Here is a 14,019-nt window from a genome sequence, read left to right as displayed (position 1 = left end):
AGGGCGCGTCGGCGGTGGAGACTCTGTGCGTGCCACCGGCGCGCTGGGGTCGGCTTATATAGGCGGAGGCGCCGCGCACACGCGTGGCATGCGCGGGGACGCGCGTCGTCACGCCTTCACTGCGCTGCCCGTGAGGCATCAATGGCGGAGGCTGACCGGCGCGGCAGCACGCGGCAGCTTTGGCATTGATTCGCCACGGGAAACGAGGCGATGAGGACGACGAAGCGGCGAGAAGCGAGACGAGTCGCTGGCAAGGAGGGCCCGCGGCTCTTTCGCGCCAAAAACGATTCGCCCGGCGCCCCCGAGCGTCCCCCAGCACGCCGGGTTCGGGTTGGGTCCGCTGGCGCCAATTTCGGCCCGAGTCGACGAAAATTGAGCCTTTGGGGGCGCGACTAGGCTGATTTTTGGACGCCGGCGGCCGAAAAATCGCCTGGAAGGCCTTTGTTGGGGGCGTGACTATAGATGCTCTAAAGTCAGTGCCGCTTTTCCACCTTGACAGGAACAAGTCAATGCCACTCCACTTTCTGTGGTGAGGCCGCGAGAGTGCATCTCGTAAGTTTCAGTTTCATCTCGGGAAAACGTTTCACTCGCACACACAAGGTAAATTTCCTAATACAGTGTGGGGCTGGAACTCGATTTCCGGGCATCGAAAGGCAAAGCGAAACACACACGTAGGAGTAGGCGGACAAAATACGTGGAAGAAACGCAGAGGCAATTAAGGCCTATTTACTTTACAGCCATCTAACTTTAATCGTGCCACAATATTTCAGGCATGTGCTTGGTTGGTTTAGGATCACAGTTATGATTTGCTAAACTTTACTAGATATATGATTCATATGTCATAGACTCAACCTTTTGCCATCTTGTCACATTTGTGGTGGCCATTTTATTACCACACATTTTGTGGCAGCCACACTTGCCTCTCTTGAAGGTGTTCATACGTATTGTGTATAGAAAGGCTAGGCAATTCACGCATACATTTCAACACTCTCTTTCACATGTGACACAGAAAGTCAACACGTGAATAGATTCATAGGCCTATAGATGGTCACCAAGGTGGCAGCAACAATTTTTTAATAGATTGCCAAAGTTTTTTTTGAGAGTACGCAATTGCGTATCAAATTTTTATAGAAGAAGAGAAACAATTTACAAGAGGCCTCACATCAATGCGAACATCAATGTAGGTACACCAACACCACTCAAGAAAACGTTGTAGTGCTCCAACACCAACAAGCCCCGTTTTCCACTCTCTAATTTTCTCCAGGATTAAGGAAGCTAGTCTATCCGCGTGAACTTGTTGCTCCGGCCTGTTGAAAATAGATTGCGAAAGTCAAGACTTGAATCTGTGCTGCCGTGAATCAGGATGATGGGGCTCGCTGATGGATGGCAAAACTTCTCCTTCTCCGCATCAGATATCAATTTGGCTCGTCTATTCCCCTCCTACGTGGGGTTGATATCTTTTGATGCTCATGTGTGAGCGATCTTGTTAGTGGATTAAGCTAGACAGTGCAGTGGCTTGGATGTAATGACTTGGGATGAATAGTGCCGTCGGATTTTCACCCCACAGTGAGTAATCTCGATGGCGATTGCTCACAGTGGGTTTCTCAGCGATGCTTGAACCCGCTTTCCTCTTTCCCGCCTCATTCTCTGAACATTGGTGTATTTTTGTTATGTCACAGTAATGAAAAGGAGTAAGGCCCGGTTCAAAAAAAAGTCTTGAACTTAAGACTTTAGGCTCCGATACCATATTAAGCTTCATGCACTGGGCAATGCAATCAAAAGTCCGAACTGGCGAAAAAGACTAGGCAATCCACATATACACTTCAACAATAGTCCTTTATACAGACTTGTGACTTTCTCTCGTTTTCCTCCCCTAATCATAGGCGGTTAGGGAAAACTCTCCCCTCCAGATTTTATCGGGGAGCCCGTGGATTCGCCAGTGATGTTAAGATTTCTCGTCATGTGGCGAGAGTTGGTGTCAGGTTCTTCAGATTATTGAAGGGTTCAAAGACGACAACCGTGGCTCTAGGACGCCGATCCTTAGGGCACGTGCATGAAGATTTCCCGGCTGTCATCGACAAGGTCAAGTCGGCTCCGGTAGAGAAGCGGCGATAGCGGCGCGTCGGCGGTTCGGCCTATCGGCATTAGTGGTTATTCGGTGGTATGTTTGAGATGCTTTGTACTTCGACTGACTTTGATAATAGATCTGGATTATTTTTGAAAAAAAAGGAAAAGCAGGATCACGCGCACACGCACATGAATAAACAAACAAACAAAGAAAGAAAGCTGCAATAAATCGCGATCGCAAAGGCATCTGTGAGTGACTCGGAGAGTAATTATTTAAGCCACCGGACCGAACGGCGCACGCACTGTGTGTCCCTTCCCGGAAGAATTCCCCAATTAAAAGATCTCTCTCTCTCTCTCTCTCTCGTCACATCCACCTCACTCCCTCGCTTCCTGCTGCCATTCCGCGGCCGGACATGTCGTCGTCGGGGGCCGGCGAGGAGGGCGCCGCCGCGCCGCAGGGGCCGCTGCCCGTGGAGCACCGCAAGGGCGCCAACGGGCTCGACAAGGTCGTCCTCCGCGAGGCCCGGCGCATCTCCGCCGAGGTAAGATATTGCTGGGCGCAACGCACCTTGTCTCCCTCTTTGAGTTCCAACCGGTAGGCGTTCCGGCGGCCAGATCTCGGTGCAGATCCGTGCCGCCTGCCATGGGGCCGGATGGTATGGGCAGCCTCTGCAATTGCTGCTCCGATCCCGGCCATTTTCCGGCAGAAGTGTTATCGTAGCGGATTTTCCTATGCGAGGTGGGACTCGCTCGATCGCGTGGAGCCAGTGAGGAACTGATCTTGGGGTGGAGATGATTGTTCTGACCCTTATTTTTTTGAAAGAAAAAAAAACCACTGTACGCTGTCGATGGTTGATATGACCCAAGTCTGAGCCCGTTGCGTTCACTGTTAGGACCTTGCATCAGTAAACGCCTGTAGTTATTAATGATGATCGAGAAATCAACGACATGATCAAAAGATGTCCACTGTGATCTGTATAATGGAGTTTCTGTAATTCCTGAATGCAAAGCTTTAATATGCTAATTGGTGTGATCTATGTGCTCGTGCCTCCGAGAGAGTCATCAAAGGAGTCTCCAAGATAGTTGCTCGCTTAACTAGCTGTTAGGACGGTGGAATGATGTGAAGCACAGCATATGCCTTTATAGGTTAGGACTCGTCGATCGAACATATTGATTTTCTGTTGTTTGGTACTTCAGTTTATCGTATCGTTATATAAGATTCTCCAAACCTGCAATCTTGTACCCATAGAAGTGAAGGGTGATGTTATCAAGCAAACCGGTCAGATAATAATAAAAAAATCCGAGCCTCTTCCGATCTACCTCCTGTTGCTTACTTTATCACTCAGTTATCCAGACATCGATGATGAATAGTATGCCAGCTATTTGGGCTTCTACCATGATGTTAGTTTCTGCTGCAATTCATGGAGAAGGCCATGAGGTCAGCACTGGTGGATAGGTAAAATTGCCAGGTGAGAATTTGAGCTGTACAGAGATGATGGGTGGTGAGCTAGCGGTCATTTCTGATGTTGTTCCGAGTGATTTTTAAGTTTGTGACCCTACTGCGATGGTTATTATTCCACCTGTCATTTAGAAGTTACCCGAATCATGATTTTCCTAATGTCCGGACATGCTTCTATTGAGATGCACTAGATAGATCAGCCCATATTTTTTTTGGCATATCAAATGTATACAAAGAAGACGAATGGGCTAAGTAACGACAGGCGTATATGTTTTATTGCTGTTCCACAAGGCTTGGCTATTGGAAGTTCAACACTCAGATCACTATAGTTGGACACGTTGTTTTTTGTTCTTTGGGATATTCGGAATGCTTTTGCAACAAAAAATAGGTATTTCTTCATGGCATAATTATTAGTCAGCAGTATGAATATTCCACTTGATGGACATCTGATAGTAATAGAAATGACACTAATATAGAACAACAAGCGCTTACTATAAATTATCTGCCCACTTGTTTGTGCATTCCAGAGTCCTATTTGCTACAGGATGAACCTGGATTTCATGACTGTCGAAATAGACCAAAAAACTGTGTAGTCGTTACAAATTTTGACAGAAACAAACAGCAACTACCCATCCAAAATAGGCGTTGAGCTCCAAACCTCAAAAGCAGATACAAAACGAATTTGACTTGAGAAGTTCTGACCACCTTTTGGGAGCTTTTTTTAGTTAACCTCTTACAAACAAATAGCTATTTACTTATTTAGTCCTATATGTGTTATTTCTGCCAGGTGTACCTGTATGGTGGCCATGTAACATCATGGAAAGATGAGCATGGGGAGGAGCTGCTTTTCGTTAGTAATAAGGTGCCATTGTTTTCCTTAAGTACAAAATATGTCAGTGCTTTTAAAATATTATCTCAGCATTGTTTCGATTATCAATCATGTCTAAGTCCTGACTTGAATTGATTATCATTCAGAACTTTATAACATATAAATACATACCTATTCTGAAAGCTAGTTCAGTACTTATCCGTTCGATGCTTGGGCAAAAATATGTGCTGTCAATAGCAAGTTTTATCTTGAGTTATGGTTGACATTTCAGTGCAGTAAGTCAAATAATCTTTACATAATTTTCATTACCATCTATCTCATATATGCCATAATGATGTGGCGATGGCGGTATTCCAAAATAAGCATTTCCCTGGTGCTCATTTTTCCTTGTCAACATCAAAATATATGTGGATCTGAATTTTACTGGAATCTTGATCCCACACCTTCTTGATTGCCTAATATTTGCTTGACTGATTTGATTGTTCTGTCAGGCTATTTTCAAACCTCCAAAAGCTATACGTGGAGGTATACCAATCTGCTTTCCTCAGGTATGAGAGTTTTGTTTTCTGAACCTGTTTTTTACTCTTTTGCTTCATTAATTCCTTCTGTTTTGTCTGATTTTATTTTTGCTAAGTACTTCCCCGTTCTAGTTTTCCAACTTCGGACAGCTGGAAGCTCATGGATTTGCAAGGAACAAGATCTGGAGTGTTGACACTGATCCACCACCATTTCCAGTACCAATCTCTAGTAGAGCTTACATCGATTTAATCCTTAAACCTACTGATGAAGACTTAAAGATCTGGCCACATAGGTGGGCATCCTAAATAACTACATACTTATAGTGGATTCGTGCTATTGTAGAAACTGGGCATATTTTTTTCGTTATAATCTGTGTGTTCAAATGGATCCATAAGAGCAATTCTTTCGTTGCAGTTTTGAGTACCGTCTGAGGGTTGCACTTGGACCTGGTGGAGATCTGATGCTGACTTCACGTATAAGGAATACGAATGCAGATGGAAAGCCATTCTCTTTTACCTTTGCATATCACACGTACTTCTCAATTTCTGATATAAGGTATGTTTTTCAGCTCACTATCATAATGAAAAAACAATATCAAGAGTTTGAAGTGATCTCGTAACAGAAGCAGAATACTTAATCCCCACTCCTAAGTTTGTTTGTCCCAAATCTAAACATTCCAAAATTTCCACATCTGTTAACTGCCTCATTTTTATACTAGTTCTTTTTCTCTCGTCATAATTCCATTCTAATATTTCAGTGAGATACGAGTAGAAGGCCTGGAAACTCTGGATTACCTAGACAACTTACAAGATAGGGCCCGCTTCACTGAACAAGGCGATGCTATTGTTTTTGAATCTGAGGTGCGTTACCACATTTGAATCATATTACCATTTTTTTTATTTTTCTTTGCACCCCACTTTCTAACTCAAGCATCTGTAAAATTCATAGTTGGACAGAATATATCTGGGCACGCCGTCAAAAATTGCCATTATTGATCATGAGAAAAAAAGAACATTTGTTGTGAGGAAAGGAGGACTTCCGGATGCTGGTATGGTGAACTCTTACATTTGTTTGCTCAGAACTGTAATAAATTATTGCATTATAATCGTTGAAAAATGATTTTAAAGAGTTTCTTCTTGGTTATAGTTGTTTGGAACCCATGGGACAAAAAAGCTAAGGCAATGGCAGATTTTGGGGATGACGAATATAAACGCATGGTATGTGTGGAAGCAGCTGCTATAGAAAAGGCGATTACTCTGAAGCCTGGCGAGGAGTGGACTGGAAAATTGGAACTATCTGCAGTTCCGTCTAGTTATTACAGTGGTCAATTGGACCCAGATCGTGTTATTCAGGATTCAGTTGTTCCGGAGGATTCAGTCAGCTAGCCCTTAGTCAAGTTCTGTGCAGGTAACATTTATACTAGTAATATAGCCATGTATGTAAGTTGTGAACATAGTATACTCATGCAGAGAACATATAATACCATCCATACTCCATATTCTATTGGAGCTAGTCTTTTCATTGAATGTAGTCACTCGCATACAAAGTTTTTTCGCGAACGACACAGGAGAGCTGCATGTCATTATCATTAAAAAGGAATAAAAAAATACAAGGAGGGGCCAGCAGGCCAACTCCCAGAGATGTCTAATTACGGGCTCGTCATGAACAAAAGAAACTCAACCTCAACCAAACACACCCTGATCCAAGTGTCAGGGAGGGCTTCACACACTAATTTCTTGTACAATGGGCTCCAAATTATACATAGAAGTGCTTAAGTCCTTAGCTGGAACATAATGTGTTTTTAGACAGAATTAAGTCCATACGAGAAAGATGTTAGGTAATGTGTTGAGGTTAAGTAGTGGGCGTCCTGATCTCTAGACCAGATCAAGTGCTGGAACTTAGGCCGGATACTAGGTGATGTGTATATCTGGTAATGTGGTGGAGTATTTATTGGGATAGTGATTTCTGGACCATCTGAAGTGTTTGAACTTGGGAGTGGCCGATTAACATATAAAATTTCTCGCTAAGAATTGTGACCACAAACAGACTTGTTTTGATGGCTTGGTTAAGAACTTGACATGGTATGCATAACCTGTCTTTTCATATTTGGAAATCAGGATTCGATGGAGGCTAATATAAAGTTAATAGAATTTACTGGCAAAGTGGCAACCACATTGTGGAAACCTTTTATTTTGAGAACTTCAATTGCAAAAGGCTAGCTTGCTTGCATGTTTCATTTTGTTCCTTTTTTAGTTGCGAGTATCAAGATGCCGTGAACTGTGAACTTCCTGTCATGTACATATATGTTCCAAGCCAATAATTGTTTTGCATCTGTTCTCATTAATAATTCCTTGTGTATGATTCATATTGACATGTTTCCTGCGTTGCAGGTAGACTATTAATATCATATGCACAAGGGAAATGGCAGCCACGAGTGTCCAAACATTTCTTCCATTCTATTCAAATCTTTGTTATTTTCAGCGTACCGACCGGAACAGAGCGAAAATCTCAACACTGGTTTCTGTTTCGGGATCCACATGACATAAAGGGACAAATCAGTGTTTGTGCCCTGCATAGGGATGATCGAAGAAACATCTTAGATGGGTTGTAAAATAAATTTATAACTGTATTTTCTTTATCAGTTTCTTTTATTCCCAGATGAGTAAGTTTCATAGTGTGGCCAAAAGGCGAAGACGATGTTGAACCACCTTTCAGATAAACACACATGATGTGTAAACATGCCAAGGTTTTGAGTTGCATGGCTTGTTGGTGGTTGCGGAACCATGCTTATTTTGGATGCAATGTGCCTGCGCTGTGCAATTATGCACCATTGGGTAGTTATTTGTGTTTTTGGGTCCCTGAGTAAAGCTGTTATTTTTGGTGAATCAGTTATGCAATCTAAGCAACACATGTTGGGTTTTCGAATTTGTTAGCCTAAAAGGTTTCAGTTTTGTTTGGGCATTTTAGTTAGCATGCTTAGAAGAAGTTGATCTAACGTATAGCCAAGCATGATTAGCTTAGAAGAAATTTATACTGAATGCTTAGAAGAGATTTCTTTGCTGGTGCATAAACTGAAATGGTTAGCTTGCACAGGTGGAATGATTATGATCGACTGATTTGGTTGTGAGCTAGTTTGAAATAAAATGTGGGGGATGCATTTGTTTTATACTGATGGAGCCATATGTATGAAAATGTTTGTCGTGTATGCACTGACGCATGGATTAGACAGTGAGAACTTTCTGTGCACTAAAAATGGGTTGGTAAAAATACGGTTGTATGAGAGAGGCCCATCACTTCGGCCTATGAGGCCCAAACCCACTTATACCAAGTGACCTAGAAGGAGAGCACGAGTGAGTCTGCCCACATAAAGCTGCGGCTATCGGCGAGAGGTTAGTCTCCACGCCTACTTGGTATCAGAGGGTGGGGCGTGAGGACGTGAGAGCATCTCCAGCCGTTGAGCCTCCCAGGAGGCATTTTTTCCGCCGCTTGGGGGGTTGCCGGCGAAATAGGCCCGGGGATGAAAAATTTCCCAGCCGTGTCCACCCCCAAGCATCCAAGCCGTCGCCGTCGCCGTCGAAGAGGTGGCGCCGTTGGCACGCACGGGCGCCGGGTTGGCCGCTGCTCCCCTCCTCGAACGCGTCGAGCGCCGCGGCCGTGGAGGGTTGGGCAGCCGAGAAGGGGGTCGGCGAGCGCGTCGTGGCACCACTCGGGCGAGAAGCAGAGGGAAACCTCGCGGGAGCGCTTGGCGGCGAGCTGCCGGAACCAGGCCTCGGCCACGGGGACACGGCTGCGGAAGGAGGTCCGGGAGAGGCGGAAGAGCGCGACGGGGGCGGGGTGGGAGAGTGGGAGACTAGGGCGTGGGTGACGAACGCGTCGAGCGCCGCGGCCGCCGCGCGCTGGAAGAAGTCGAGGCGGCGAGGAGGCGGGGCGGCTCGAGGAGGCAGGGCGGCGCGGCGAGGAGGCAGCGCGGCGAGAAGGCGAGCGGCGAGGCAGCAGGGCGACGCGGCGAGGAGGCGAGCGGCGAGGCAGGGCGACGCGGCTAGGAGGTGAGCGGCGAGGCAGGGCGGCGCGGCGAGGAGGCGAGCGACGCGGCAGCGAGGCGGCGCGAGGAGGCAGGGAGCTGCCGAGGAGGCGGGCGGCGAGGAAGCGGGGCGGCGCGAGGAGGCAGGCAGAATGGCGGGTGGCGAGCGGGGAGAGAGGCGAGGAAAAGTTAGCAGAGATTCCTTTTTGCATGTGGGTGGGCCTGCAGGAGGAGAGAGAGGGGGAAGAGAGGCTGACCTGTGGGGTTTCGGCATGAAAAAAGTAGTGCCGGCGGCCCCAAGTGCCCCCCGGTGGGCTGGGTGTGGGCTGAGGTCGCCGTGCCCCAATCCGGCGAAAAACAAGGACTTGGGGACATGAGTGGGACTTTTTTGCCCGCCGGTGCCCAAAAAGTGGCTTGGGGAGGCGTCTTGGGGGGCCTAGTGGAGATGCTCTGAGGAGATTTATGGGGTGGTGATATGTCTCAAATGTATATATAATTTCTTTTGATTTTTTATTGCTATGTTTATATCACATTGGCATCATTTCATATTATTTTTCTGGACTAACCTATTAACGCAATGCCTAGTGTCAATTATTGTTTTCTGCATGTTTTTAGACTTTCAGTAAAATCAATTTTACGGGGCTCCAAAAATCTTGAAAAAAATTTAGAAAAAGTTTTGAGTCGGGAAGCTTCCAAAGGACCCGAGCCCCACCTGGGGAGCCCTATGAGGCCCACGCGGCCAAGTGGCGCGGCTAGGGTGGCCGTGGGTCCCTGGTGCTTCGTTCCATCACCTCTTGACGCTTATATTTTTTGTTTGCTCCGAAAACCCTAAATATCATGGAGCCATACTGTTTTCGCTGCCACACTTCTCTGTTCAAAAGCGCTTCAATTTGTAGTCCTTTTCTGGTACTCTGACGAGGAGAAAGTCATCTTGGTGGCCATCTACATCAATTTGAAGGCCACCATGATCGCTCATGAGTAGTTTCCATTGGAGTGTGATCCATAACAATAGCTAGATGATTCTTTTCTCCCTTGCTTCTCTTTATAAAGATCACATGAGTTACCTTACATGATTGTGATCCATCTGATGTAATCTGTTGGTGTGTTTGTTGCGGTGTGATGAATCGTCACTTTATGATAAGAGTTGTCATGAGTTCTTTTGAGATGAATTTGGTTTCTTTGTTGCATAATTCTTATACATATATGTTCTCTAATATATTTGTATTTCTTTGGCCAAGTTTGATGGTAATCTCCAAGAGGGAGTTGTGTATGTTGATTGGGTTCAATCTTACAAGTAATCTACCACAGTGATTTTTTTTGAAAAATGCTTGCATTGTATTGTTGCGACCAGGAATAAAAAGATGATTGAGTAGTTGTCCTTCAAAGGCAGGGTGAAGACAATCTACTTCATGTCATCATACTTAATCCACTACTCTGTTTCTTTACTTAATACTTTGAGATGCATTGGGTTGGAGTATTAGCTATACATGCAATTGGATAACGGTCTATAGATGTTTGGACTTTGGACCTGATGCTCATATGCGATTATGCCATGTATAATCCTAGTCATAAAAATGCAAAATCGATACACAACTGTAATTTATTCACCACACCTTGCTATTTCTTTTGGAGAGAAACCACTAGTGACCTATGGATCTCAATCCATTCTTCTTCCATTGCTTTCAACCTCGATCAAATGAGCTTTACTATTACTGCTTTCATTTCTTTTCCTTGCAGCTACGATCTTCCACACACTAGCATTTAATCCTTGTAATTAGAAAGGCTAGTAAGACTGGCAATCTTACTAGTTTCATTAGGGCCAGTGCAAGTATCTGTGTGTCTAAATACTTATCATTGGTAGTAGTTCGAAGCTCATACTGGTCCAATAAACCTTAAGACCATCCACTTTGAGGGAAATTGATGCTTGCCACAAACCCTTACACTTGGGGGCCCAACACCTTCCTAGTTGAGAGGAAGCATGTGGCGGTGCTGGGTGAGAGCTCGTGGTGCGACAAGGCAGCACGAACAGCGGTGGGAAGTGAATGGCGATGGTGGGGCTGGTGTTGGGGAACGTAGTAATTTCAAAAAAAATTCCTACGCACACGCAAGATCATGGTGATGCAGAGCAACGAGAGGGGAGAGTGTTGTCCACGAACCCTCGTAGACCGTAAGCGGAAGCATTATGACAACGCGGTTGATGTAGTCGTACGTCTTCACGATCGACCGATCCTAGTACCGAAAGTACGACACCTCCGCGATCTGCACACGTTTGGCCCGGTGACGCCCCACGAACTCATGATTCAGCAACGTGTCGAGGGAGAGCTTCGTTAGCACAACGGCGTGATGACGGTGATGATGAAGCTACCGGCGCAGGGCTTCGCCTAAGCACTGCAATGATATGACCGAGGTGGATTATGGTGTAGGGGGGCACCGCACACGGCTAAGAGATCAATGATCAACTTGTGTTGTCTATGGGGTGCCCCCTAGCCACGTATATAAAGGATGGAGGGAGGAGGAGGCCGACCCTCATATGGCGCGCCCAAAGTGTGGAGTCGTACTAGGACTCCCTAGTCCTAGTAGGATTCCACCTCCCACATGGAATAGGAAAGAGGGAAGGGAGAAGGAGAAGGAAGGAAGGGGGCGCCCCCTTTCCCTAGTCCAATTCGGACCAGTCCATGGGGAAGGGGCTCGGCCACCCTTGAGGCCTTTCTCTCCTTTCCCGTATGGCCCATTAAGGTCCAATACGAATTCCCGTAACTCTCCGATACTCCGAAAAATACCAGAATCACTCGGAACCTTTCCGATGTCCGAATATAGCCTTCCAATATATTGATCTTTACGTCTCGACCATTTCGAGACTCCTCGTCATGTCCCCGATCTCATCCGGGACTCCGAACAAACTTCGGTCATCAAATCACATAACTCATAATACAAATCTTCACCGAACGTTAAGCGTGCGGACCCTACGGGTTCGAGAACTATGTAGACATGACCGAGACACGTTTCCGGTCAATAACCAATAGCAGAACCTGGATGTTCATATTGGCTCCCACATATTCTACGAAGATCTTTATCGGTCAAACCGCATAACAACATACGTTGTTCCCTTTGTCATCGGTATGTTACTTTCCCGAGATTCGATCGTCGGTATCTCAATACCTAGTTTAATCTTGTTACCGGCAAGTCTCTTTACTCGTTCCGTAATGCATCATCCCGCAACTAACTCATTAGTCACATTGCTTGCAAGGCTTATAGTGATGTGCATTACCGAGAGGGCCCAGAGATACCTATCCGATACACGGAGTGAGAAATCCTAATATCGATCTATGCCAACTCAACAAACACCATCGGAGACACCTGTAGAGCACCTTTATAATCACCCAGTTACGTTGTGACATTTGGTAGCACACAAAGTGTTCCTCCGGTATTCGGGAGTTGAATAATCTCATAGTCATAGGAACATGTATAAGTCATGAAGAAAGCAATAACAATATACTAAACGATCAAGTGCTAAGCTAACGGAATGGGTCAAGTCAATCACATCATTCTCTAATGATGTGATCCCGTTAATCAAATGACAACTCATGTCTATGGCTAGGAAACTTAACCATCTTTGATTCAACGAGCTAGTCAAGTAGAGGCATACTAGTGACACTCTGTTTGTCTATGTATTCACACATGTACTAAGTTTCCGGTTAATACAATTCTAGCATGAATAATAAACATTTGTCATGATATAAGGAAATATAAATAACAACTTTATTATTGCCTCTAGGGCATATTTCCTTCAGTCTTCCACTTGCACTAGAGTCAATAATCTAGTTCACATCGCCATGTGATTTAACACCAATAGTTCACATCACCATGTGATCAATACCCATAGTTCACATAGCCATGTGACCAACACTCAAAGGGTTTACTAGAGTCAGTAATCATAGTTCACATCGCCATGTGATTAACACCCAAAGAGTACTAAGATGTGATTATGTTTTGCTTGTGAGAGAAGTTTAGTCAACGGGTCTGCCATATTTAGATCCATATGTATTTTGCAAATTTCTATGCCAACAATGCTCTACACGGAGCTACTCTAGCTAATTGCTCCCACTTTCAATATGTATCCAGATTGAGACTTAGAGTCATCTGGATCAGTGTCAAAGCTTGCATCGACGTAACCCTTTACGACGAACCTTTTGTCATTTCCATAATCGAGAAACATATCCTTATTCCACTAAGGATAATTTTGACCACTGTCTAGTGATCTACTCCTAGATCACTATTGTACTCCCTTGCCAAACACAGTGCAGGGTATACAATAGGTCTGGTACACAGCATGGCATACTTTTATAGAACCTATGGCTGAGGCATAGGGAATGACTTTCATTCTATTCCTATCTTCTGTCGTGGTCGGGCTTTGAGTCTTACTCACCTTACAACACAGGCAAGAACTCCTTCTTTGACTGTTCCATTTTGAACTACTTCAAAAATTTGTCAAGGTATGTACTCATTGAAAAAAAAACTTATCAAGCGTCTTGATCTATCTATATAGATCCTGATGCTCAATATGTAAGCAGCTTCATCGAGGTCTTTCATTGAAAAACTCCTTTCAAACACTCCTTTATGCTTTACAGAAAATTCTACATCATTTCTGATCAACAATATGTCATTCACATATACTTATCAGAAAGGCTGTAGTGCTCCCACTCACTTTCTTGTAAATACAGGCTTTATCGCAACTCTGTATAAAACTATATGCTTTGATCAACTCATCAAAGTGTATATTCCAACTCCGAGATGCTTGCACCAGTACATAGATGGATCGCTGGAGCTTGCACATTTTGTTAGCACTTTTAGGATCGACAAAACCTTCTGGTTGCATCATATACAACTCTTCTTTAAAAAATCCATTAAGGAATGTAGTTTTGACATCCATTTGCCAGATTTCATAAAATGTGGCAATTCGCTAACATGATTCGGACAGACTTAAGCATCGCTAGGAGTGAGAAAATCTCATCGTAGTCAACACCTTGAACTTTGTCAAAAACCTTTTTCAACAAGTCTAGCTTTGTAGATAGTAACACTACTATCCGCGTCAGTCTTCCTCTTGAAGATACATTTATTCTCTAT

At 44.7% G+C, this 14,019-nt stretch overlaps 1 protein-coding gene across 1 annotated transcript; it reads left to right on the top strand.

Annotated features, from left to right (window-relative positions):
• Window positions 1-2,334: 2,334 nt before the first annotated feature.
• LOC123054850 (putative glucose-6-phosphate 1-epimerase) lies at window positions 2,335-7,633 on the top strand. Its single transcript, XM_044478716.1, has 9 exons — window positions 2,335-2,609; window positions 4,314-4,388; window positions 4,847-4,903; window positions 5,006-5,166; window positions 5,289-5,429; window positions 5,632-5,734; window positions 5,823-5,922; window positions 6,021-6,281; window positions 7,265-7,633. The coding sequence occupies exons 1-8, from the start codon at window positions 2,481-2,483 to the stop codon at window positions 6,257-6,259; spliced, it is 1,005 nt and encodes a 334-aa protein (XP_044334651.1). The 5' UTR covers window positions 2,335-2,480; the 3' UTR covers window positions 6,260-6,281; window positions 7,265-7,633.
• The last annotated feature ends 6,386 nt before the right edge of the window (window positions 7,634-14,019 follow it).

This window comes from Triticum aestivum, chromosome 2D (genome assembly GCF_018294505.1).
Source record: "Triticum aestivum cultivar Chinese Spring chromosome 2D, IWGSC CS RefSeq v2.1, whole genome shotgun sequence".
Classification (NCBI taxonomy): Eukaryota; Viridiplantae; Streptophyta; class Magnoliopsida; order Poales; family Poaceae; genus Triticum; species Triticum aestivum.
This window is presented reverse-complemented; position numbering and strand designations above follow the sequence as displayed.